The sequence below is a fragment of the Oncorhynchus masou genome, chromosome 14, assembly GCF_036934945.1.
Source record: "Oncorhynchus masou masou isolate Uvic2021 chromosome 14, UVic_Omas_1.1, whole genome shotgun sequence".
In the NCBI taxonomy this organism is placed as follows: domain Eukaryota; kingdom Metazoa; phylum Chordata; class Actinopteri; order Salmoniformes; family Salmonidae; genus Oncorhynchus; species Oncorhynchus masou.
Genome location: NC_088225.1, coordinates 39,294,100 through 39,317,091, shown reverse-complemented (window position 1 = coordinate 39,317,091; position 22,992 = coordinate 39,294,100). Strand labels below are relative to the sequence as shown.

Sequence of the window (22,992 nt, the reverse complement as noted above, 5' to 3'; positions counted from 1 at the left end):
ATAGAGCTATACCTAGGACACCAGACCCCATAGAGCTATACCTAGGACACCAGACCCCATGGAGCAATACCTGGGACATCAGACCCCATAGAGCTATGTCTGGGGCATAGAGCTATATCTGGGGCACCAGTTGACACATTTCGTAAAATTGGAATGTTATAAAACCCTACCTGTAGAGACACACACACACACACACACACACACCCTCACACACACAGGTGTGTTACATGTTGAGTTGAAGAGGCGAGGTTTAGTAACAGGGGAGGGTGTGTGTGTGTGTGTGTGTGTGTGTGTGTGTGTGTGTGTGTGTGTGTGTGTGTGTGTGTGTGTGTGTGTGTGTGTGTGTGCGTGTGTGTGTGTGTGTGTGTGTGGCGGTTCTCTCATGCTCTCCAATGTACTGCCTTTGCAAGCAGCAGTCAGCCGGTGGAAAGAACGAGAGCCGAGTCGCGCTGGAAGAAGGAACGGCTGCGGATCTTAATGAGCCAGTTCCCGTTACAAACGGAGATAACACACACACACACAAGACACGGACACTGATTGAAACAACACACGGACATTTGCGGTTCTCCAAACAAAACTTATACTATTGTCGCAACGCACAAAAACACACAGTTCCGCGTTGAAACCTAAACCGAACGAAAGCCATGGCTGACTCCGGAGCGAACAGCAACAGCGACGGGGAGGAAAAACCGATGCGGGGCTTCGCTCGCCAGGGCGCTCTCCGACAGAAGAACGTGCACGAAGTGAAGGACCACAAGTTCATCGCTCGTTTCTTCAAACAGCCGACCTTCTGCAGCCACTGCACCGACTTCATCTGGTGAGAGAGATGGATGGATGGAGGGGAGGGAGAGAAAGAGAGAGGTACCGCCGGGGTGGCTTTGAATGAAGAGTTTGTCCCCTTTTTGCTGAGGGCTGTAGGCTCCTGTTGGAAAGAGGGAGAGATATCGGAGTGTCTGAGAGGGGATAGGAGAGTAGAACAGAGCAGGCTTGGATACACACTGGGCACAGACGTCAATTCAAAGTCTATTCCACGTTGGTTGACGGGGGAAACAACGCACTGTGTGCCCAGTGGGTTTAGGTTGTCCACAGTATCTCACCCCTGTAGCATCAGGCTCGACTATAGTCTGTCCAGTATCTCACCCCTGCATCAGGCTAGGCTATAGGCTGTCCAGTATCTCACCCCTGCATCAGGCTAGGCTATAGGCTGTCCAGTATCTCACCCCTGTAGCATCAGGCTAGACTATAGGCTGTCCAGTATCTCACCCATGTAGCATAAGGCTAGGCTATAGGCTGTCCAGTATCTCACCCCTGTAGCATCAGGCTATAGGCTGTCCAGTATCTCACCCCTGCATCAGGCTATAGGCTGTCCAGTATCTCACCCCTGCAGCATCAGGCTAGACTATAGGCTGTCCAGTATCTCACCCCTGCATCAGGCTAGACTATAGGCTGTCCAGTATCTCACCCCTGCAGCATCAGGCTAGACTATAGGCTGTCCAGTATCTCACCCCTGTAGCATCAGGCTAGACTATAGGCTGTCCAGTATCTCACCCCTGCATCAGGCTATAGGCTGTCCAGTATCTCACCCCTGCAGCATCAGGCTAGACTATAGGCTGTCCAGTATCTCACCCCTGCATCAGGCTAGGCTATAGGCTGTCCAGTATCTCACCCCTGCAGCATCAGGCTATAGGCTGTCCACTATCTCACCCCTGTAGCATCAGGCTATAGGCTGTCCAGTATCTCACCCCTGCATCAGGCTAGACTATAGGCTGTCCAGTATCTCACCCCTGTAGCATCAGGCTATAGGCTGTCCAGTATCTCACCCCTGCATCAGGCTAGGCTATAGGCTGTCCAGTATCTCACCCCTGTAGCATCAGGCTATAGGCTGTCCAGTATCTCACCCCTGCATCAGGCTAGGCTATAGGCTGTCCAGTATCTCACCCCTGTAGCATCAGGCTAGGCTATAGGCTGTCCAGTATCTCACCCCTGCATCAGGCTAGACTATAGGCTGTCCACTATCTCACCCCTGTAGCATCAGGCTATAGGCTGTCCAGTATCTCACCCCTGCATCAGGCTAGGCTATAGGCTGTCCAGTATCTCACCCCTGCATCAGGCTAGGCTATAGGCTGTCCACTATCTCACCCCTGTAGCATCAGGCTATAGGCTGTCCAGTATCTCACCCCTGCATCAGGCTAGACTATAGGCTGTCCAGTATCTCACCCCTGTAGCATCAGGCTAGGCTATAGGCTGTCCAGTATCTCACCCCTGCATCAGGCTAGACTATAGGCTGCCCAGTATCTCACCCCTGCATCAGGCTAGACTATAGGCTGTCCAGTATCTCACCCCTGCATCATCAGGCTATAGGCTGTCCAGTATCTCACCCCTGCATCAGGCTAGACTATAGGCTGTCCAGTATCTCACCCCTGCAGCATCAGGCTATAGGCTGTCCAGTATCTCACCCCTGCATCAGGCTAGACTATAGGCTGTCCAGTATCTCACCCCTGCATCAGGCTAGGCTATAGGCTGTCCAGTATCTCACCCCTGTAGCATCAGGCTAGGCTATAGGCTGTCCAGTATCTCACCCCTGTAGCATCAGGCTAGACTATAGGCTGTCCAGTATCTCACCCCTGCATCAGGCTAGACTATAGGCTGTCCAGTATCTCACCCCTGCATCAGGCTAGGCTATAGGCTGTCCAGTATCTCACCCCTGTAGCATCAGGCTATAGGCTGTCCAGTATCTCACCCCTGCATCAGGCTAGACTATAGGCTGTCCAGTATCTCACCCCTGCATCAGGCTAGACTATAGGCTGTCCAGTACCTCACCCCTGCATCAGGCTAGACTATAGGCTGTCCAGTATCTCACCCCTGCATCAGGCTATAGGCTGTCCAGTATCTCACCCCTGTAGCATCAGGCTAGACTATAGACTGTCCAGTATCTCACCCCTGCATCAGGCTAGGCTATAGGCTGTCCAGTATCTCACCCCTGTAGCATCAGGCTAGGCTATAGGCTGTCCAGTATCTCACCCCTGTAGCATCAGGCTAGGCTATAGGCTGTCCAGTATCTCACCCCTGTAGCATCAGACTATAGGCTGTCCAGTATCTCACCCCTGCATCAGGCTAGGCTATAGGCTGTCCAGTACCTCACCCCTGTAGCATCAGGCTAGACTATAGGCTGTCCAGTATCTCACCCCTGCAGCATCAGGCTATAGGCTGTCCAGTATCTCACCCCTGTAGCATCAGGCTATAGGCTGTCCAGTATCTCACCCCTGCATCAGGCTAGACTATAGGCTGTCCAGTATCTCACCCCTGCATCAGGCTAGACTATAGGCTGTCCAGTACCTCACCCCTGCATCAGGCTAGACTATAGGCTGTCCAGTATCTCACCCCTGCATCAGGCTAGACTATAGGCTGTCCAGTATCTCACCCCTGCATCAGGCTAGACTATAGGCTGTCCAGTATCTCACCCCTGCATCAGGCTAGACTATAGGCTGTCCAGTATCTCACCCCTGCATCAGGCTAGACTATAGGCTGTCCAGTATCTCACCCCTGCATCAGGCTATAGGCTGTCCAGTATCTCACCCCTGTAGCATCAGGCTATAGGCTGTCCAGTATCTCACCCCTGTAGCATCAGGCTATAGGCTGTCCAGTATCTCACCCCTGTAGCATCAGGCTATAGGCTGTCCAGTATCTCACCCCTGCATCAGGCTAGGCTATAGGCTGTCCAGTATCTCACCCCTGCATCAGGCTAGGCTATAGGCTGTCCAGTATCTCACCCCTGTAGCATCAGGCTAGGCTATAGGCTGTCCAGTATCTCACCCCTGCATCAGGCTAGGCTATAGGCTGTCCAGTACCTCACCCCTGCATCAGGCTAGACTATAGGCTGTCCAGTATCTCACCCCTGCAGCATCAGGCTAGACTATAGGCTGTCCAGTATCTCACCCCTGTAGCATCTGGCTAGACTATAGGCTGTCCAGTATCTCACCCCTGCATCAGGCTATAGGCTGTCCAGTATCTCACCCCTGTAGCATCAGGCTAGACTATAGGCTGTCCAGTATCTCACCCCTGTAGCATCAGGCTAGACTATAGGCTGTCCAGTATCTCACCCCTGTAGCATCAGGCTATAGGCTGTCCAGTATCTCACCCCTGTAGCATCAGGCTATAGGCTGTCCAGTATCTCACCCCTGCATCAGGCTAGACTATAGGCTGTCCAGTATCTCACCCCTGTAGCATCAGGCTAGACTATAGGCTGTCCAGTATCTCACCCCTGTAGCATCAGGCTAGACTATAGGCTGTCCAGTACCTCAACCCTGTAGCATCAGGCTATACTATAGGCTGTCCAGTATCTCACCCCTGTAGCATCAGGCTATACTATAGGCTGTCCAGTATCTCACCCCTGTAGCATCAGGCTATACTATAGGCTGTCCAGTATCTCACCCCTGTAGCATCAGGCTATACTATAGGCTGTCCAGTATCTCACCCCTGCAGCATCAGGCTAGACTATAGGCTGTCCAGTATCTCACCCCTGTAGCATCAGGCTAGACTATAGGCTGTCCAGTATCTCACCCCTGTAGCATCAGGCTAGACTATAGGCTGTCCAGTACCTCACCCCTGTAGCATCAGGCTATAGGCTGTCCAGTACCTCACCCCTGCATCAGGCTAGACTATAGGCTGTCCAGTATCTCACCCCTGTAGCATCAGGCTAGACTATAGTCTGTCCAGTATCTCACCCCTGCATCAGGCTAGACTATAGGCTGTCCAGTATCTCACCCCTGCATCAGGCTATAGGCTGTCCAGTATCTCACCCCTGTAGCATCAGGCTAGACTATAGTCTGTCCAGTATCTCACCCCTACAGCATCAGGCTAGACTATAGGCTGTCCAGTATCTCACCCCTGTAGCATCAGGCTAGACTATAGTCTGTCCAGTATCTCACCCCTACAGCATCAGGCTAGGCTATAGGCTGTCCAGTATCTCACCCCTGTAGCATCAGGCTAGACTATAGGCTGTCCAGTATCTCACCCCTGTAGCATCAGGCTATAGGCTGTCCAGTATCTCACCCCTGTAGCATCAGGCTAGGCTATAGGCTGTCCAGTATCTCACCCCTACAGCATCAGGCTAGACTATAGGCTGTCCAGTACCTCACCCCTGCATCAGGCTAGACTATAGGCTGTCCAGTATCTCACCCCTGCATCAGGCTAGACTATAGGCTGTCCAGTATCTCACCCCTGCATCAGGCTAGGCTATAGGCTGTCCAGTATCTCACCCCTGTAGCATCTGGCTAGACTATAGGCTGTCCAGTATCTCACCCCTGCAGCATCAGGCTATAGGCTGTCCAGTATCTCACCCCTGTAGCATCAGGCTAGACTATAGGCTGTCCAGTATCTCACCCCTACAGCATCAGGCTATAGGCTGTCCAGTATCTCACCCCTGTAGCATCAGGCTAGACTATAGGCTGTCCAGTATCTCACCCCTGTAGCATCAGGCTAGGCTATAGGATGTCCAGTATCTCACCCCTGTAGCATCAGGCTAGGCTATAGGCTGTCCAGTATCTCACCCCTACAGCATCAGGCTAGACTATAGGCTGTCCAGTATCTCACCCCTACAGCATCAGGCTAGACTATAGGCTGTCCAGTATCTCACCCCTGCATCAGGCTAGGCTATAGGCTGTCCAGTATCTCACCCCTACAGCATCAGGCTAGGCTATAGGCTGTCCAGTACCTCACCCCTGCATCAGGCTAGACTATAGGCTGTCCAGTATCTCACCCCTGCATCAGGCTAGACTATAGGCTGTCCAGTATCTCACCCCTGCATCAGGCTATAGGCTGTCCAGTATCTCACCCCTACAGCATCAGGCTAGACTATAGGCTGTCCAGTATCTCACCCCTGTAGCATCAGGCTAGGCTATAGGCTGTCCAGTATCTCACCCCTGTAGCATCTGGCTAGACTATAGGCTGTCCAGTATCTCACCCCTGCATCAGGCTAGACTATAGGCTGTCCAGTACCTCACCCCTGTAGCATCAGGCTAGACTATAGGCTGTCCAGTATCTCACCCTTGTAGCATCAGGCTAGACTATAGTCTGTCCAGTATCTCACCCCTACAGCATCAGGCTAGACTATAGGCTGTCCAGTATCTCACCCCTGTAGCATCAGGCTAGGCTATAGGCTGTCCAGTATCTCACCCCAGCATCAGGCTAGGCTATAGGCTGTCCAGTATCTCACCCCAGCATCAGGCTAGGCTATAGGCTGTCCAGTATCTCACCCCTGCAGCATCAGGCTAGACTATAGGCTGTCCAGTATCTCACCCCTGCATCTGGCTAGACTATAGGCTGTCCAGTATCTCACCCCTGTAGCATCAGGCTAGACTATAGGCTGTCCAGTATCTCACCCCAGCATCTGGCTAGACTATAGACTGTCCAGTATCTCACCCCTGTAGCATCTGGCTAGACTATAGGCTGTCCAGTACCTCACCCCAGCATCAGGCTAGACTATAGGCTGTCCAGTATCTCACCCCTGTAGCATCTGGCTAGACTATAGGCTGTCCAGTACCTCACCCCTGCATCAGGCTAGGCTATAGGCTGTCCAGTATCTCATCTCTGCATCAGGCTAGACTATAGGCTGTCCAGTATCTCACCCCAGCATCAGGCTAGGCTATAGGCTGTCCAGTATCTCACCCCTGTAGCATCTGGCTAGACTATAGGCTGTCCAGTACCTCACCCCTGCATCAGGCTAGGCTATAGGCTGTCCAGTATCTCACCCCTGTAGCATCAGGCTAGACTATAGGCTGTCCAGTACCTCACCCCTGCATCAGGCTAGACTATAGGCTGTCCAGTATCTCATCTCTGCATCAGGCTAGACTATAGGCTGTCCAGTATCTCACCCCTGTAGCATCAGGCTAGGCTATAGGCTGTCCAGTATCTCACCCCTGTAGCATCTGGCTAGACTATAGGCTGTCCAGTACCTCACCCCTGCATCAGGCTAGGCTATAGGCTGTCCAGTATCTCACCCCTGTAGCATCAGGCTAGGCTATAGGCTGTCCAGTACCTCACCCCTGCATCAGGCTAGACTGCATCATGCTCTAACTCTCTAGAGACGGCAGGAGAGGTGGAGATACCAGCTGATGATGACTTTGAGATATCAGCTGATGTACAAAGGGCTATATACATGAATTTGATTTGTTGATTTGTTGTGTGTTGGGTGGTGGTGATTGTTTCTCATTTAAAAAACACAAACCAGAATGTCCCGGGGTGTTGAGTGACATGTTGACGCTCGTTTTTAGTTATGCAACATCCATCCATCTGTCTTCGTTTGTTGTCTCAGTTATCCAAGTGTGTGTTTTGACTAATGGTTTTTCTATGTATTTGTTTTGTAGGGGATTTGGCAAGCAGGGATTCCAGTGTCAAGGTGGGTGTCTCTCCACTAGCCTGAGAATCTATTTTCTTTACCCACACTCACTCACTCACTCACCCACCCACCCACCCACCCACCCACCCACCCACCCACCCACCCACCCACCCACCCACCCACCCACCCACCCACCAGCTCTCTCACTTTCTCTCCCTCTCTCTCCTCTCTCTTTATCTCTTTCTCTCTCTCCTCTCTCTCTCTCTGTCTCTCTCTCTGTCTTTCGTCGTTCTCTCTCTCTCTCGCTCGCTCTCTCGCTCGCTCTCTCTCTCTCTCTCTCTCTCTCTGTCTTTCGTCTTTCTCTCTCTCTCTCCTCTCTCTTTATCTCTCTCTCTTTATCTCTCTCACTTTCTCTCCCTCTCTCTCCTCTCTCTTTATCTCTCTCTCCTCTCTCTTTATCTCTCTCTCTCTTCCTATCTCTCTCTCTCTCTCCTCTCTCTTTATCTCTCTCTCCTCTCTCTTTATCTCTCTCTTTATCTCTCTCTCTATCTCTCTCCTCTCTCTCTCTGTCTTTCGTCTTTCTCTTTCTCTCTCTCTCTCTCTCTCTCTCTCTCTCCCCCTCTCTCTCTCTCTCTCTGCTACTCCCTCCGTGTGTGTCGGGGTTGTCCTGGGTTGAGCTCTCTCAGCCAACTGTGTGTCTGGAGTAGAGAGAGTCACTACACAGCTCAGGGCAAAAGGGAATTCCTCTCTCCACTAGGTCACACAAACATTCACATTTAGCAGAATGTGTGTGTGTGTGTGTGTGTGTGTGTGTGTGTGTGTGTGTGTGTGTGTGTGTGTGTGTGTGTGTGTGTGTGTGTGTGTGTGTGTGTGTGCAGTCACTGGAAACATCACTGGGAGGTGTGTGTCTGTGTTTACTGAGAGAAAAGACTTTGGTTCTAGCTCTTTAGTTTTTTGTTAATGTCAGTATTTAAAATATTTTTATTTTCAATTTAACAAGTCAGTTAAAGAACACATTCTTATTTACAATGACCGGCCGAGGAACAATGGGTTAACTTCCTGTTCATTTTTACCTTGTCAGCTCGGGGATTCGTTCTAGCAACCTTTCAGTTACTTGCCCAACGCTCTAACCACTAGGCTACCTGCTCTAACCACTAGACTACCTGCTCTAACCACTAGACTACCTGCTCTAACCACTAGACTACCTGCTCTAACCACTAGGCTACCTGCTCTAACCACTAGGGTACCTGCCTCTGACCACTAGGCTACCTGCTCTAACCACTAGGGTACCTGCCTCTGACCACTAGGCTACCTGCTCTAACCACTAGGCTACCTGCTCTAACCACTAGGCTACCTGCTCTAACCACTAGGCTACCTGCTCTAACCACTAGGCTACCTGCTCTAACCACTAGGCTACCTGCTCTAACCACTAGGCTACCTGCTCTAATCACTAGGCTACCTGCCTCTAACCACTAGGCTACCTGCTCTAACTGCTTGGCTACCTGCTCTAACCACTAGGCTACCTGTCTCTTACCACTAGGCTACCTGTCTCTAACCACTAGGCTACATGCTTCTAACCACTAAACTACCTGCCTCTAACCACTAGGCTACCTGTCTCGAACCACTAGGCTTGCTGACTATTGTAGCTGACTGTTGTAGTTGACTGTTGTAGTTGACTGTTGTAGCTGACTATTGAAGCTGACTATTGAAGCTGACTATTGTAGCTGACTATTGTAGCTGACTATTGTAGTTGACTGTTGTAGCTGACTGATTTGGGTTTGGATTATGTAGCTGACTACTGTAGCTGACTGATTTGGGTTTGAATTATGTAGGTGACTATTGTAGCTGACTATTGAAGCTGAATATTGTTGTTGACTATTGTAAATGACTGTTGTAGCTGACTGTTGTAGACTATTGTAGCTGACTATTGTAGCTGACTATTGTAGCTGACTATTGTAGCTGACTATTGAAGCTGAATATTGTTGTTGACTATTGTAAATGACTGTTGTAGCTGACTGTTGTAGACTATTGTAGCTTACTATTGTAGCTGACTATTGTAGCTGAATATTGTTGTTGACTATTGTAAATGACTGTTGTAGCTGACTGTTGTAGACTATTGTAGCTTACTATTGTAGCTGACTATTGTAGCTGAATATTGTTGTTGACTATTGTAAATGACTGTTGTAGCTGACTGTTGTAGACTATTGTAGCTTACTATTGTAGCTGACTATTGTAGCTGAATATTGTTGTTGACTATTGTAAATGACTGTTGTAACTGACTGTTGTAGACTATTGTAGCTGACTATTGTAGCTGACTATTGTAGCTGACTGTTGTAGCTGGCTGTTGTAGCTGGCTGTTGTAGACTATTGTAGCTGACTATTGTAGCTGACTGTTGTAGCTGACTGTTGTAGTTGACTGTTGTAGCTGACTATTGTAGCTGACTGTTGTAGCTGGCTGTTGTAGCTGGCTGTTGTAACTGACTATTATAGCTGACTGATTTGGGTTTGGATTATGTCGCTGACCATTGTAGCTGACTGTTGTAGCTGACTGTTGTAGCTGACTGTTGTAGCTGACCGTTGTAGCTGACTGTTGTAGCTGACCGTTGTAGTTGACCGTTGTTGCTGACCGTTGTAGCTGACCGTTGTAGCTGACCATTGTAGCCGACTGTTGTAGCCGACTGATGTAGCCGACTGATGTAGCCGACTGATGTAGCTGACTATTGTAAATTACTGTTGTAGCTGACTGATGTAGCTGACTCATGTAGCTGACTGTTGTAGCTGACTGTTGTAGCTGACTGTTGTAGCTGACTGATGTAGCTGACTGATGTAGCTGACTGATGTAGCCGACTGATGTTGCTGACTGTTGTAGCTGACTGATGTAGCTGACTCATGTAGCTGACTGTTGTAGCTGACTGTTGTAGCTGACTGATGTAGCTGACTGAAGTAGCTGACTATTGTAAATGACTGATGTAGCTGACTGTTGTAGACTATTGTAGCTGACTATTGTAGCTGACTATTGAAGCTGAATATTGTTGTTGACTATTGTAAATGACTGTTGTAGCTGACTGTTGTAGACTATTGTAGCTTACTATTGTAGCTGACTATTGTAGCTGAATATTGTTGTTGACTATTGTAAATGACTGTTGTAACTGACTGTTGTAGACTATTGTAGCTGACTATTGTAGCTGACTATTGTAGCTGACTGTTGTAGCTGGCTGTTGTAGCTGGCTGTTGTAGACTATTGTAGCTGACTATTGTAGCTGACTGTTGTAGCTGACTGTTGTAGTTGACTGTTGTAGCTGACTATTGTAGCTGACTGTTGTAGCTGGCTGTTGTAGCTGGCTGTTGTAACTGACTATTATAGCTGACTGATTTGGGTTTGGATTATGTCGCTGACCATTGTAGCTGACTGTTGTAGCTGACTGTTGTAGCTGACTGTTGTAGCTGACCGTTGTAGCTGACTGTTGTAGCTGACCGTTGTAGTTGACCGTTGTTGCTGACCGTTGTAGCTGACCGTTGTAGCTGACCATTGTAGCCGACTGTTGTAGCCGACTGATGTAGCCGACTGATGTAGCCGACTGATGTAGCTGACTATTGTAAATTACTGTTGTAGCTGACTCATGTAGCTGACTGTTGTAGCTGACTGTTGTAGCTGACTGTTGTAGCTGACTGATGTAGCTGACTGTTGTAGCTGACTGATGTAGCTGACTCATGTAGCTGACTGTTGTAGCTGACTGTTGTAGCTGACTGATGTAGCTGACTGAAGTAGCTGACTATTGTAAATGACTGATGTAGCTGACTGTTGTAGACTATTGTAGCTGACTATTGTAGCTGACTATTGAAGCTGAATATTGTTGTTGACTATTGTAAATGACTGTTGTAGCTGACTGTTGTAGACTATTGTAGCTTACTATTGTAGCTGACTATTGTAGCTGAATATTGTTGTTGACTATTGTAAATGACTGTTGTAGCTGACTGTTGTAGACTATTGTAGCTTACTATTGTAGCTGACTATTGTAGCTGAATATTGTTGTTGACTATTGTAAATGACTGTTGTAGCTGACTGTTGTAGACTATTGTAGCTTACTATTGTAGCTGACTATTGTAGCTGAATATTGTTGTTGACAATTGTAAATGACTGTTGTAACTGACTGTTGTAGACTATTGTAGCTGGCTGTTGTAGCTGGCTGTTGTAGACTATTGTAGCTGACTATTGTAGCTGACTGTTGTAGCTGACTGTTGTAGCTGACTGTTGTAGCTGACTGTTGTAGCTGGCTGTTGTAGCTGAATATTGTTGCTGACTGCTGACTAACTGTTGTAGTTGACTGTTGTAGCTGACTATTGTAGCTGACTGTTGTAGCTGGCTGTTGTAGCTGGCTGTTGTAACTGACTATTATAGCTGACTGATTTGGGTTTGGATTATGTCGCTGACCATTGTAGCTGACTGTTGTAGCTGACTGTTGTAGCTGACCGTTGTAGCTGACTGTTGTAGCTGACCGTTGTAGTTGACCGTTGTTGCTGACCGTTGTAGCTGACTATTGTAGCTGACTATTGTAGCCGACTGTTGTAGCCGACTGTTGTAGCCGACTGATGTAGCCGACTGATGTAGCCGACTGATGTAGCTGACTATTGTAAATTACTGTTGTAGCTGACTGATGTAGCTGACTGATGTAGCTGACTGTTGTAGCTGACTGTTGTAGCTGACTGTTGTAGCTGACTGATGTAGCGGACTGATGTAGCTGACTGATGTAGCCGACTGATGTTGCTGACTGTTGTAGCTGACTGATGTAGCTGACTGAAGTAGCTGACTGATGTTGCTGACTGATGTAGCTGACTGAAGTAGCTGACTATTGTAAATGACTGATGTAGCCGACTGTTGTAGCTGACTGATGTAGCCGACTGATGTAGCCGACTGATGTAGCCGACTGATGTAGCCAACTGATGTACCTGACTATTGTAAATTACTGTTGTAGCTGACTGATGTAGCTGACCGATGTAGACGATTGATGTAGCCGACTGATGTAGCCGACTGATGTAGCCGACTGATGTAGCCGACTGATGTAGCCGACTGATGTAGCCGACTGATGTAGCCGACCGATGTAGCTGACTGATGTAGCTGACTATTGTAAATGACTGATGTAGCCGACCGATGTAGCCGACCGATGTAGCCGACCGATGTAGCCGACCGATGTAGCCGACCGATGTAGCCGACTGATGTAGCTGACCGATGTAGCCGACTGATGTAGCTGACTGTTGTAGCTGGCTGTTGTAGCTGGCTGTTGTAGACTATTGTAGCTGACTATTGTAGCTGACTGTTGTAGCTGACTGTTGTAGCTGACTGTTGTAGCTGACTGTTGTAGCTGGCTGTTGTAGCTGAATATTGTTGCTGACTGCTGACTAACTGTTGTAGTTGACTGTTGTAGCTGACTGTTGTAGCTGACTATTGTAGCTGACTGTTGTAGCTGGCTGTTGTAGCTGGCTGTTGTAACTGACTATTATAGCTGACTGATTTGGGTTTGGATTATGTCGCTGACCATTGTAGCTGACTGTTGTAGCTGACTGTTGTAGCTGACTGTTGTAGCTGACCGTTGTAGCTGACTGTTGTAGCTGACCGTTGTAGTTGACCGTTGTTGCTGACCGTTGTAGCTGACCGTTGTAGCTGACTATTGTAGCCGACTGTTGTAGCCGACTGTTGTAGCCGACTGATGTAGCCGACTGATAGAGCCGACTGATGTAGCCGACTGATGTAGCTGACTATTGTAAATTACTGTTGTAGCTGACTGATGTAGCTGACTCATGTAGCTGACTCATGTAGCTGACTGTTGTAGCTGACTGTTGTAGCTGACTGTTGTAGCTGACTGATGTAGCTGACTGATGTAGCTGACTGATGTAGCTGACTGAAGTAGCTGACTATTGTAAATGACTGATGTAGCCGACTGATGTAGCCGACCGATGTAGCCGACTGTTGTAGCTGACTGATGTAGCCGACTGATGTAGCCAACTGATGTAGCCGACTGATGTAGCCGACTGATGTAGCCGACCGATGTAGCCGACTGTTGTAGCTGACTGATGTAGCCGACTGATGTAGCCGACTGATGTAGCCGACTGATGTAGCCAACTGATGTAGCTGACTATTGTAAATTACTGTTGTAGCTGACTGATGTAGCTGACCGATGTAGCTGACTGTTGTAGCTGACTGTTGTAGCTGACTGTTGTAGCTGACTGATGTAGCTGACTGATGTAGCCGACTGATGTAGCCGACTGATGTAGCCGACTGATGTAGCCGACTGATGTAGCCGACTGATGTAGCCGACTGATGTAGCCGACTGTTGTAGCTGACTGTTGTAGCCGACTGATGTAGCCGACTGATGTAGCCGACTGATGTAGCCGACTGATGTAGCCGACTGATGTAGCCGACTGATGTAGCCGACCGATGTAGCTGACTGATGTAGCTGACTATTGTAAATGACTGATGTAGCCGACCGATGTAGCCGACCGATGTAGCCGACCGATGTAGCCGACCGATGTAGCCGACCGATGTAGCCGACCGATGTAGCCGACCGATGTAGCCGACTGATGTAGCTGACCGATGTAGCCGACTGATGTAGCTGACTGATGTAGCCGACTGATGTGGTTTTATTTGTCTCTCCACACCTCAAGTTTTGTTTGTCCGTAGTTGAGCTTTATATCACTTAGGACATCACAGACATAGGAGTTAATGTTACGCAACATTCCGCAGGGTGTGTGTGTGTGTGTGTGTGTGTGTGTGTGTGTGTGTGTGTGTGTGTGTGTGTGTGTGTGAGCATGCATTAGGCAGATTAGAAGATCAATGGGATTGTGTGATGTTTACCACCAGTGAACACACTGTCTGTGTTTGTATGGGGTTTCTAACTTGTGTTTATAGTGTATCTACAGAGCCTTCATACCCTTGGATATAATGTTGTTTTGTTACAGCCTGATTTAAAACTATTATTAAATTATATTTTATTTTCTCACCCATCTACACACAATACCCCATAATGACAAACTGAAAAAACAAACAAACATGTTTTTTTTAGTAATGTTTGCAAAAAAATAAAAAATCTAATTTTTTCACCTGAGTCAATATGTGTTAGAGTATAATCTTTGGCAGCGATTACAGCCGTGAGTCTTTCTGGGTAAATCTTTAATCTTTAACACAATAACAATAACAACGCATCAAAATCCGTCTGTTTAAACTAGAGATGTCATCGGGCGTCTCAAATCCGTCGAGTGTCATCGGGTGTCTCAAATCCGTCGAGTGTCATCGGGCGTCTCAAATCCGTCGAGTGTCATCGGGCGTCTCAAATCTATCGAGTGTCATCGGGCGTCTCAAATCCGCCGAGTGTCTCGGTCTTCCGCATCTGACCATGAGACATGTGCCGTGGAAGGTGACCGAGCTACGGTGCTGTTACTCAGACCATGAGACATCTGCCGTGGAAGGTGACTGAGCTACGGTGCTGTTTCTCAGACCATGAGACATCTGCCGTGGAAGGTGACCGAGCTACGGTGCTGTTTCTCAGACCATGAGACATCTGCCGTGGAAGGTGACTGAGCTACGGTGCTGTTTCTCAGACCATGAGACATCTGCCGTGGAAGGTGACCGAGCTACGGTGCTGTTTCTCTGACCATGAGACATCTGCCGTGGAAGGTGACCGAGCTACGGTGCTGTTTCTCAGACCATGAGACATCTGCCGTGGAAGGTGACTGAGCTACGGTGCTGTTTCTCAGACCATGAGACATCTGCCGTGGAAGGTGACCGAGCTACGGTGCTGTTTCTCAGATCATGAGAAATCTGCCGTGGAAGGTGACCGAGCTACGGTGCTGTTACTCAGACCATGAGACATCTGCCGTGAAAGGCGACCGAGCTACGGTGCTGTTACTCAGACCATGAGACATCTGCCGTGGAAGGTGACCATGAGACATCTGCCGTAGAAGGTGACCGAGCTACGGTGCTGTTACTCAGACCATGAGACATCTGCCGTGGAAGGTGACCGAGCTACGGTGCTGTTACTCAGACCATGAGACATCTGCCGTGGAAGGTGACCGAGCTACGGTGCTGTTACTCTGACCATGAGACATCTGCCATGGAAGGTGACCGAGCTACGGTGCTGTTACTCAGACCATGAGACATCTGCCGTGGAAGGTGACCGAGCTACGGTGCTGTTTCTCAGACCATGAGACATCTGTAGCGTTCAAATTGGGGTTTTGGTTTACAAATTATTACGATGCCGTTCTGTTTTTTTTTTGCTCTACGAACCCCACAAGTGTCACATGACTAGTGGTATAAACCAATTCATTTTTAAACATTTCGATAAAACAAAAGAATTCCACATTGACATGATGGGGTTTATTGTATGTAGGTCAGTGACACAAAATCTCAATTTAATCCATTTTTACATTTCAACCTGTAACACCATAAAAAAGACAAGGGGTGTGAATACTTTCTATCAGTTCCAGAATTATTGGCACCCTTGACAAAGATAAGTGAAAAAGTAGTACAAATAGTGAACTAAACTCACTGAACAGTTTATTAGGTACACCGTCCCATTCTTTACAATGGATCGCTCTTCCAGACAGTGGTTGTAGCTTGTTATATAAAGCAGGCAGACAGGCATCGAGACATTCAGTTACTGGTCCAACAGACAGTTTATTAGGTACACCATCCCATTCACTACAATGGATCGCTCCTCCAGACAGTGAGTCACGTGGTCGTAGCTTGTTATATAAAGCAGGCAGACAGGCATCGAGACATTCAGTTACTGGTCCATCGGACAGTTTATTAGGTACACAGTCCCATTCACCACAATGGATCACTCCTCCAGACAGTGAGACATCACAATACCCCATCATTTTCAATTTAACCTTTATTTAAATAGGCAAGGGTGGGTTAAGAACAAATTCTTATTTTCAATGAGGGCCTAACAGTGGGTTAACTGCCTCGTTCAGGGGCAGAACGACAGATTTGTACCTTGTCAGCTCAGGGATTTGAACTTGCAACCTTTCGGCTGCTAGCCCAACGCTCTAACCACTAAGCTACTCTGCCGCCCAATACATCACCATATCCCATAATGACATCAGAATACACCATAATGACATCACGATACCCAATAATGGAAAAAAAGGGTAAACAGTTTTTTAGAATTTCTTACCAATTTATTGAAAATATAAAACAGAAATAACTTATTTACAGTATTTGCGATGAGACTTGAAATTGAGGTCAGGTGCTTCCTGTTTCCATTGATCATCCTTGAGATGTTTCTACAACTTGATTGGAGTCCACCTGTGGTAAATTCAATTAACTGGACATGATTTAGAAAGGCACACACCTGTCTATATAAGGTCCCACAGTTGACAGTGCACGTCAGAGCAAAAACCAAGCCATGAGACAGGATTGTGTCGAGGCACAGATCTGGGGAAGGGTACCACAACATTTCTGCAGCATTGAAGGTCCCCAAGAACACAGTGGCCTCCATCATTCTGAAATGGAACAAGTGTTTAACCACCAAGACCCCCCCCCCCCCCCCAGCTCCCTCTCTCCTCCCGCTCCTTCTCGGTCAGTCGTGTGTGTGTGTGTGTGTGTTTGTTAGCAGTGTGTGATAGCAGTGTGTGTTAGCAGTGTGTTAGCAGTGTGTGTGTGTTAGCAGTGTGTGTGTTAGCAGTGTGTGTGTGTGTTAGCAGTGTGTGTGTTAGCTTTGATGGACCTGTTTATTTATAGTAGAAGTGTTCCATGGGGAACTACTAAATAAGAGAGAGAGAGAGACAGAGGGTAGAATGGAGAGGGATGGAGGTATGGAGAGAGACTGAGGGAGGGATAGAATGAGTGATAGAGGATGGAGAGAGATGGAGGTATAGAGTGAGAGAGACAGAGGGTAGAATGGAGAGAGATGGAGGTATGGAGAGAGACTGAGGGAGGGATAGAATGAGTGATAGAGGATGGAGAGAGATGGAGGTATAGAGAGAGAGAGACAGAGGGTAGAATGGAGAGGGATGGAGGTATGGAGAGAGACTGAGGGAGGGATAGAATGAGTGATAGAGGATGGAGAGAGATGGAGGTATAGAGAGAGAGAGACAAAGGGTAGAATGGAGAGGGATGGAGGTATGGAGAGAGACTGAGGGAGGGCTAGAATGAGTGATAGAGGATGGAGAGAGATGGAGGTAGAGAGAGAGAGAGACAGAGGGTAGAATGGAGAGAGATGGAGGTATGGAGAGAGACTGGGGGAGGGATAGAATGAGAATGAGGGATAGAGGGGGAGGGAGGGTGTGAGAGAGAGAGACATAGTAGAATGGAGAGAGATGGAGGTATATATATAGAGTGAGAGACACTGAGACACTGCTAACACACACCTTCAAACACACACTGGTAGAATGGAGAGGGATGGAGGTATGGAGAGAGAGAGAGACAGGGTAGAATGGAGAGAGATGGAGGGATGGAGAGAGACTGAGGGAGGGATAGAATGAGGGAGGGAGGGAGGAAGGGAGGGAGGGAGGGAGGGAGGGAGGGAGGGAGGGAGGGAGGGAGAAAAAGGGAGAGAGAGAGGGAGAGATGTATCAGTAGGACTGACAGTCTAATAGCCAGACTATCTCTATAGATGTATCAGTAGGGGACTGACAGTCTAATAGCCAGACTATCTCTATAGATGTATCAGTAGGGGACTGACAGTCTAATAGCCAGACTATCTCTATAGATGTATCAGTAGGGGACTGACAGTCTAATAGCCAGACTATCTCTATAGATGTATCAGTAGGGGACTGACAGTCTAATAGCCAGACTATCTCTATAGATGTATCAGTAGGGGACTGACAGTCTAATAGCCAGACTATCTCTATAGATGTATCAGTAGGGGACTGACAGTCTAATAGCCAGACTATCTCTATAGATGTATCAGTAGGGGACTGACAGTCTAATAGCCAGACTATCTCTATAGATGTATCAGTAGGGGACTGACAGTCTAATAGCCAGACTATCTCTATAGATGTATCAGTAGGGGACTGACAGTCTAATAGCCAGACTATCTCTATAGATGTATCAGTAGGGGACTGACAGTCTAATAGCCAGACTATCTCTATAGATGTATCAGTAGGACTGACAGTCTAATAGCCAGACTATCTCTATAGATGTATCAGTAGGACTGACAGTCTAATAGCCAGACTATCTCTATAGATGTATCAGTAGGGGACTGACAGTCTAATAGCCAGACTATCTCTATAGATGTATCAGTAGGGGACTGACAGTCTAATAGCCAGACTATCTCTATAGATGTATCAGTAGGGGACAGACAGTCTTATAGCCAGACTATCTCTATAGATGTATCAGTAGGGGACTGACAGTCTAATAGCCAGACTATCTCTATAGATGTATCAGTAGGGGACTGACAGTCTAATAGCCAGACTATCTCTATAGATGTATCAGTAGGACTGACAGTCTAATAGCCAGACTATCTCTATAGATGTATCAGTAGGGGACTGACAGTCTAATAGCCAGACTATCTCTATAGATGTATCAGTAGGGGACTGACAGTCTAATAGCCAGACTATCTCTATAGATGTATCAGTAGGGGACTGACAGTCTAATAGCCAGACTATCTCTATAGATGTATCAGTAGGGGACTGACAGTCTTATAGCCAGACTATCTCTATAGATGTATCAGTAGGGGACTGACAGTCTAATAGCCAGACTATCTCTATAGATGTATCAGTAGGGGACTGACAGTCTAATAGCCAGACTATCTCTATAGATGTATCAGTAGGGGACTGACAGTCTAATAGCCAGACTATCTCTATAGATGTATCAGTAGGACTGACAGTCTAATAGCCAGACTATCTCTATAGATGTATCAGTAGGGGACTGACAGTCTAATAGCCAGACTATCTCTATAGATGTATCAGTAGGGGACTGACAGTCTAATAGCCAGACTATCTCTATAGATGTATCAGTAGGGGACTGACAGTCTAATAGCCAGACTATCTCTATAGATGTATCAGTAGGACTGACAGTCTAATAGCCAGACTATCTCTATAGATGTATCAGTAGGGGACTGACAGTCTAATAGCCAGACTATCTCTATAGATGTATCAGTAGGGGACTGACAGTCTAATAGCCAGACTATCTCTATAGATGTATCAGTAGGGGACTGACAGTCTAATAGCCAGACTATCTCTATAGATGTATCAGTAGGGGACTGACAGTCTAATAGCCAGACTATCTCTATAGATGTATCAGTAGGGGACTGACAGTCTAATAACCAGACTATCTCTATAGATGTATCAGTAGGGGACTGACAGTCTAATAGCCAGACTATCTCTATAGATGTATCAGTAGGGGACTGACAGTCTAATAGCCAGACTATCTCTATAGTTGTATCAGTAAGACTGACAGTCTAATAGCCAGACTATCTCTATAGATGTATCAGTAGGGGACTGACAGTCTAATAGCCAGACTATCTCTATAGATGTATCAGTAGGGGACTGACAGTCTAATAGCCAGACTATCTCTATAGATGTATCAGTAGGGGACTGACAGTCTAATAGCCAGACTATCTCTATAGATGTATCAGTAGGGACTGACAGTCTAATAGCCAGACTATCTCTATAGATGTATCAGTAGGACTGACAGTCTAATAGCCAGACTATCTCTATAGATGTATCAGTAGGGGACTGACAGTCTAATAGCCAGACTATCTCTATAGATGTATCAGTAGGGGACTGACAGTCTAATAGCCAGACTATCTCTATAGATGTATCAGTAGGGGACTGACAGTCTAATAGCCAGACTATCTCTATAGATGTATCAGTAGGGGACTGACAGTCTAATAGCCAGACTATCTCTATAGATGTATCAGTAGGGGACTGACAGTCTAATAGCCAGACTATCTCTATAGATGTATCAGTAGGGGGCTGACAGTCTAATAGCCAGACTATCTCTATAGATGTATCAGTAGGGGACTGACAGTCTAATAGCCAGACTATCTCTATAGATGTATCAGTAGGGGACTGACAGTCTAATAGCCAGACTATCTCTATAGATGTATCAGTAGGGGACTGACAGTCTAATAGCCAGACTATCTCTATAGATGTATCAGTAGGACTGACAGTCTAATAGCCAGACTATCTCTATAGATGTGTCAGTAGGGGACTGACAGTCTAATAGCCAGACTATCTCTATAGATGTATCAGTAGGGGGCTGACAGTCTAATAGCCAGACTATCTCTATAGATGTATCAGTAGGGGATTGACAGTCTAATAGCCAGACTATCTCTATAGATGTATCAGTAGGGGACTGACAGTCTAATAGCCAGACTATCTCTATAGATGTATCAGTAGGGGACTGACAGTCTAATAGCCAGACTATCTCTATAGATGTATCAGTAGGGGACTGACAGTCTAATAGCCAGACTATCTCTATAGATGTATCAGTAGGGGACTGACAGTCTAATAGCCAGACTATCTCTATAGATGTATCAGTAGGGGACTGACAGTCTAATAGCCAGACTATCTCTATAGATGTATCAGTAGGGGACTGACAGTCTAATAGCCAGACTATCTCTATAGATGTATCAGTAGGGGACTGACAGTCTAATAGCCAGACTATCTCTATAGATGTATCAGTAGGGGACTGACAGTCTAATAGCCAGACTATCTCTATAGATGTATCAGTAGGGGACTGACAGTCTAATAGCCAGACTATCTCTATAGATGTATCAGTAGGGGACTGACAGTCTAATAGCCAGACTATCTCTATAGATGTATCAGTAGGACTGACAGTCTAATAGCCAGACTATCTCTATAGATGTATCAGTAGGACTGACAGTCTAATAGCCAGACTATCTCTATAGATGTATCAGTAGGGGACTGACAGTCTAATAGCCAGACTATCTCTATAGATGTATCAGTAGGACTGACAGTCTAATAGCCAGACTATCTCTATAGATGTATCAGTAGGGGACTGACAGTCTAATAGCCAGACTATCTCTATAGATGTATCAGTAGGGGACTGACAGTCTAATAGCCAGACTATCTCTATAGATGTATCAGTAGGGGACTGACAGTCTAATAGCCAGACTATCTCTATAGATGTATCAGTAGGGGACTGACAGTCTAATAGCCAGACTATCTCTATAGATGTATCAGTAGGGGACTGACAGTCTAATAGCCAGACTATCTCTATAGATGTATCAGTAGGGGACTGACAGTCTAATAGCCAGACTATCTCTATAGATGTATCAGTAGGACTGACAGTCTAATAGCCAGACTATCTCTATAGATGTATCAGTAGGGGACTGACAGTCTAATATCCAGACTATCTCTATAGATGTATCAGTAGGGGACTGACAGTCTAATAGCCAGACTATCTCTATAGATGTATCAGTAGGGGACTGACAGTCTAATAGCCAGACTATCTCTATAGATGTATCAGTAGGGGACTGAGAGTCTAATAGCCAGACTATCTCTATAGCTGTATCAGTAGGACTGACAGTCTAATAGCCAGACTATCTCTATAGATGTATCAGTAGGGGACTGACAGTCTAATAGCCAGACTATCTCTATAGATGTATCAGTAGGGGACTGACAGTCTAATAGCCAGACTATCTCTATAGATGTATCAGTAGGACTGACAGTCTAATAGCCAGACTATCTCTATAGATGTATCAGTAGGGGACTGACAGTCTAATAGCCAGACTATCTCTATAGATGTATCAGTAGGACTGACAGTCTAATAGCCAGACTATCTCTATAGATGTATCAGTAGGACTGACAGTCTAATAGCCAGACTATCTCTATAGATGTATCAGTAGGGGACTGACAGTCTAATAGCCAGACTATCTCTATAGATGTATCAGTAGGGGACTGACAGTCTAATAGCCAGACTATCTCTATAGATGTATCAGTAGGGGACTGACAGTCTAATAGCCAGACTATCTCTATAGATGTATATGTAGGGGACTGACAGTCTAATAGCCAGACTATCTCTATAGATGTATCAGTAGGACTGACAGTCTAATAGCCAGACTATCTCTATAGATGTATCAGTAGGGGACTGACAGTCTAATAGCCAGACTATCTCTATAGATGTATCAGTAGGGGACTGACAGTCTAATAGCCAGACTATCTCTATAGATGTATCAGTAGGGGACTGACAGTCTAATAGCCAGACTATCTCTATAGATGTATCAGTAGGACTGACAGTCTAATAGCCAGACTATCTCTATAGATGTATCAGTAGGGGACTGACAGTCTAATAGCCAGACTATCTCTATAGATGTATCAGTAGGGGGCTGACAGTCTAATAGCCAGACTATCTCTATACATGTATCAGTAGGGGACTGACAGTCTAATAGCCAGACTATCTCTATAGATGTATCAGTAGGACTGACAGTCTAATAGCCAGACTATCTCTATAGATGTATCAGTAGGGGACTGACAGTCTAATAGCCAGACTATCTCTATAGATGTATCAGTAGGGGACTGACAGTCTAATAGCCAGACTATCTCTATAGATGTATCAGTAGGGGACTGACAGTCTAATAGCCAGACTATCTCTATAGATGTATCAGTAGGGGACTGACAGTCTAATAGCCAGACTATCTCTATAGATGTATCAGTAGGGGACTGACAGTCTAATAGCCAGACTATCTCTA

The 22,992-nt window shown here is 46.7% G+C and overlaps 1 protein-coding gene across 1 annotated transcript in view; it reads left to right on the top strand.

The window, feature by feature from the left end:
• Positions 1-397: 397 nt before the first annotated feature.
• The window catches only part of LOC135553898 (protein kinase C beta type-like), a 73,080-nt gene continuing 50,485 nt past the window's right edge, over positions 398-22,992 (top strand). Inside the window, exons 1-2 of the mRNA XM_064985823.1 lie at positions 398-817; positions 7,365-7,396. Of these exons, the coding sequence (XP_064841895.1) occupies positions 645-817; positions 7,365-7,396 (205 nt within the window). The 5' untranslated portion in view covers positions 398-644. The remainder of the gene's footprint in view (positions 818-7,364; positions 7,397-22,992) is intronic.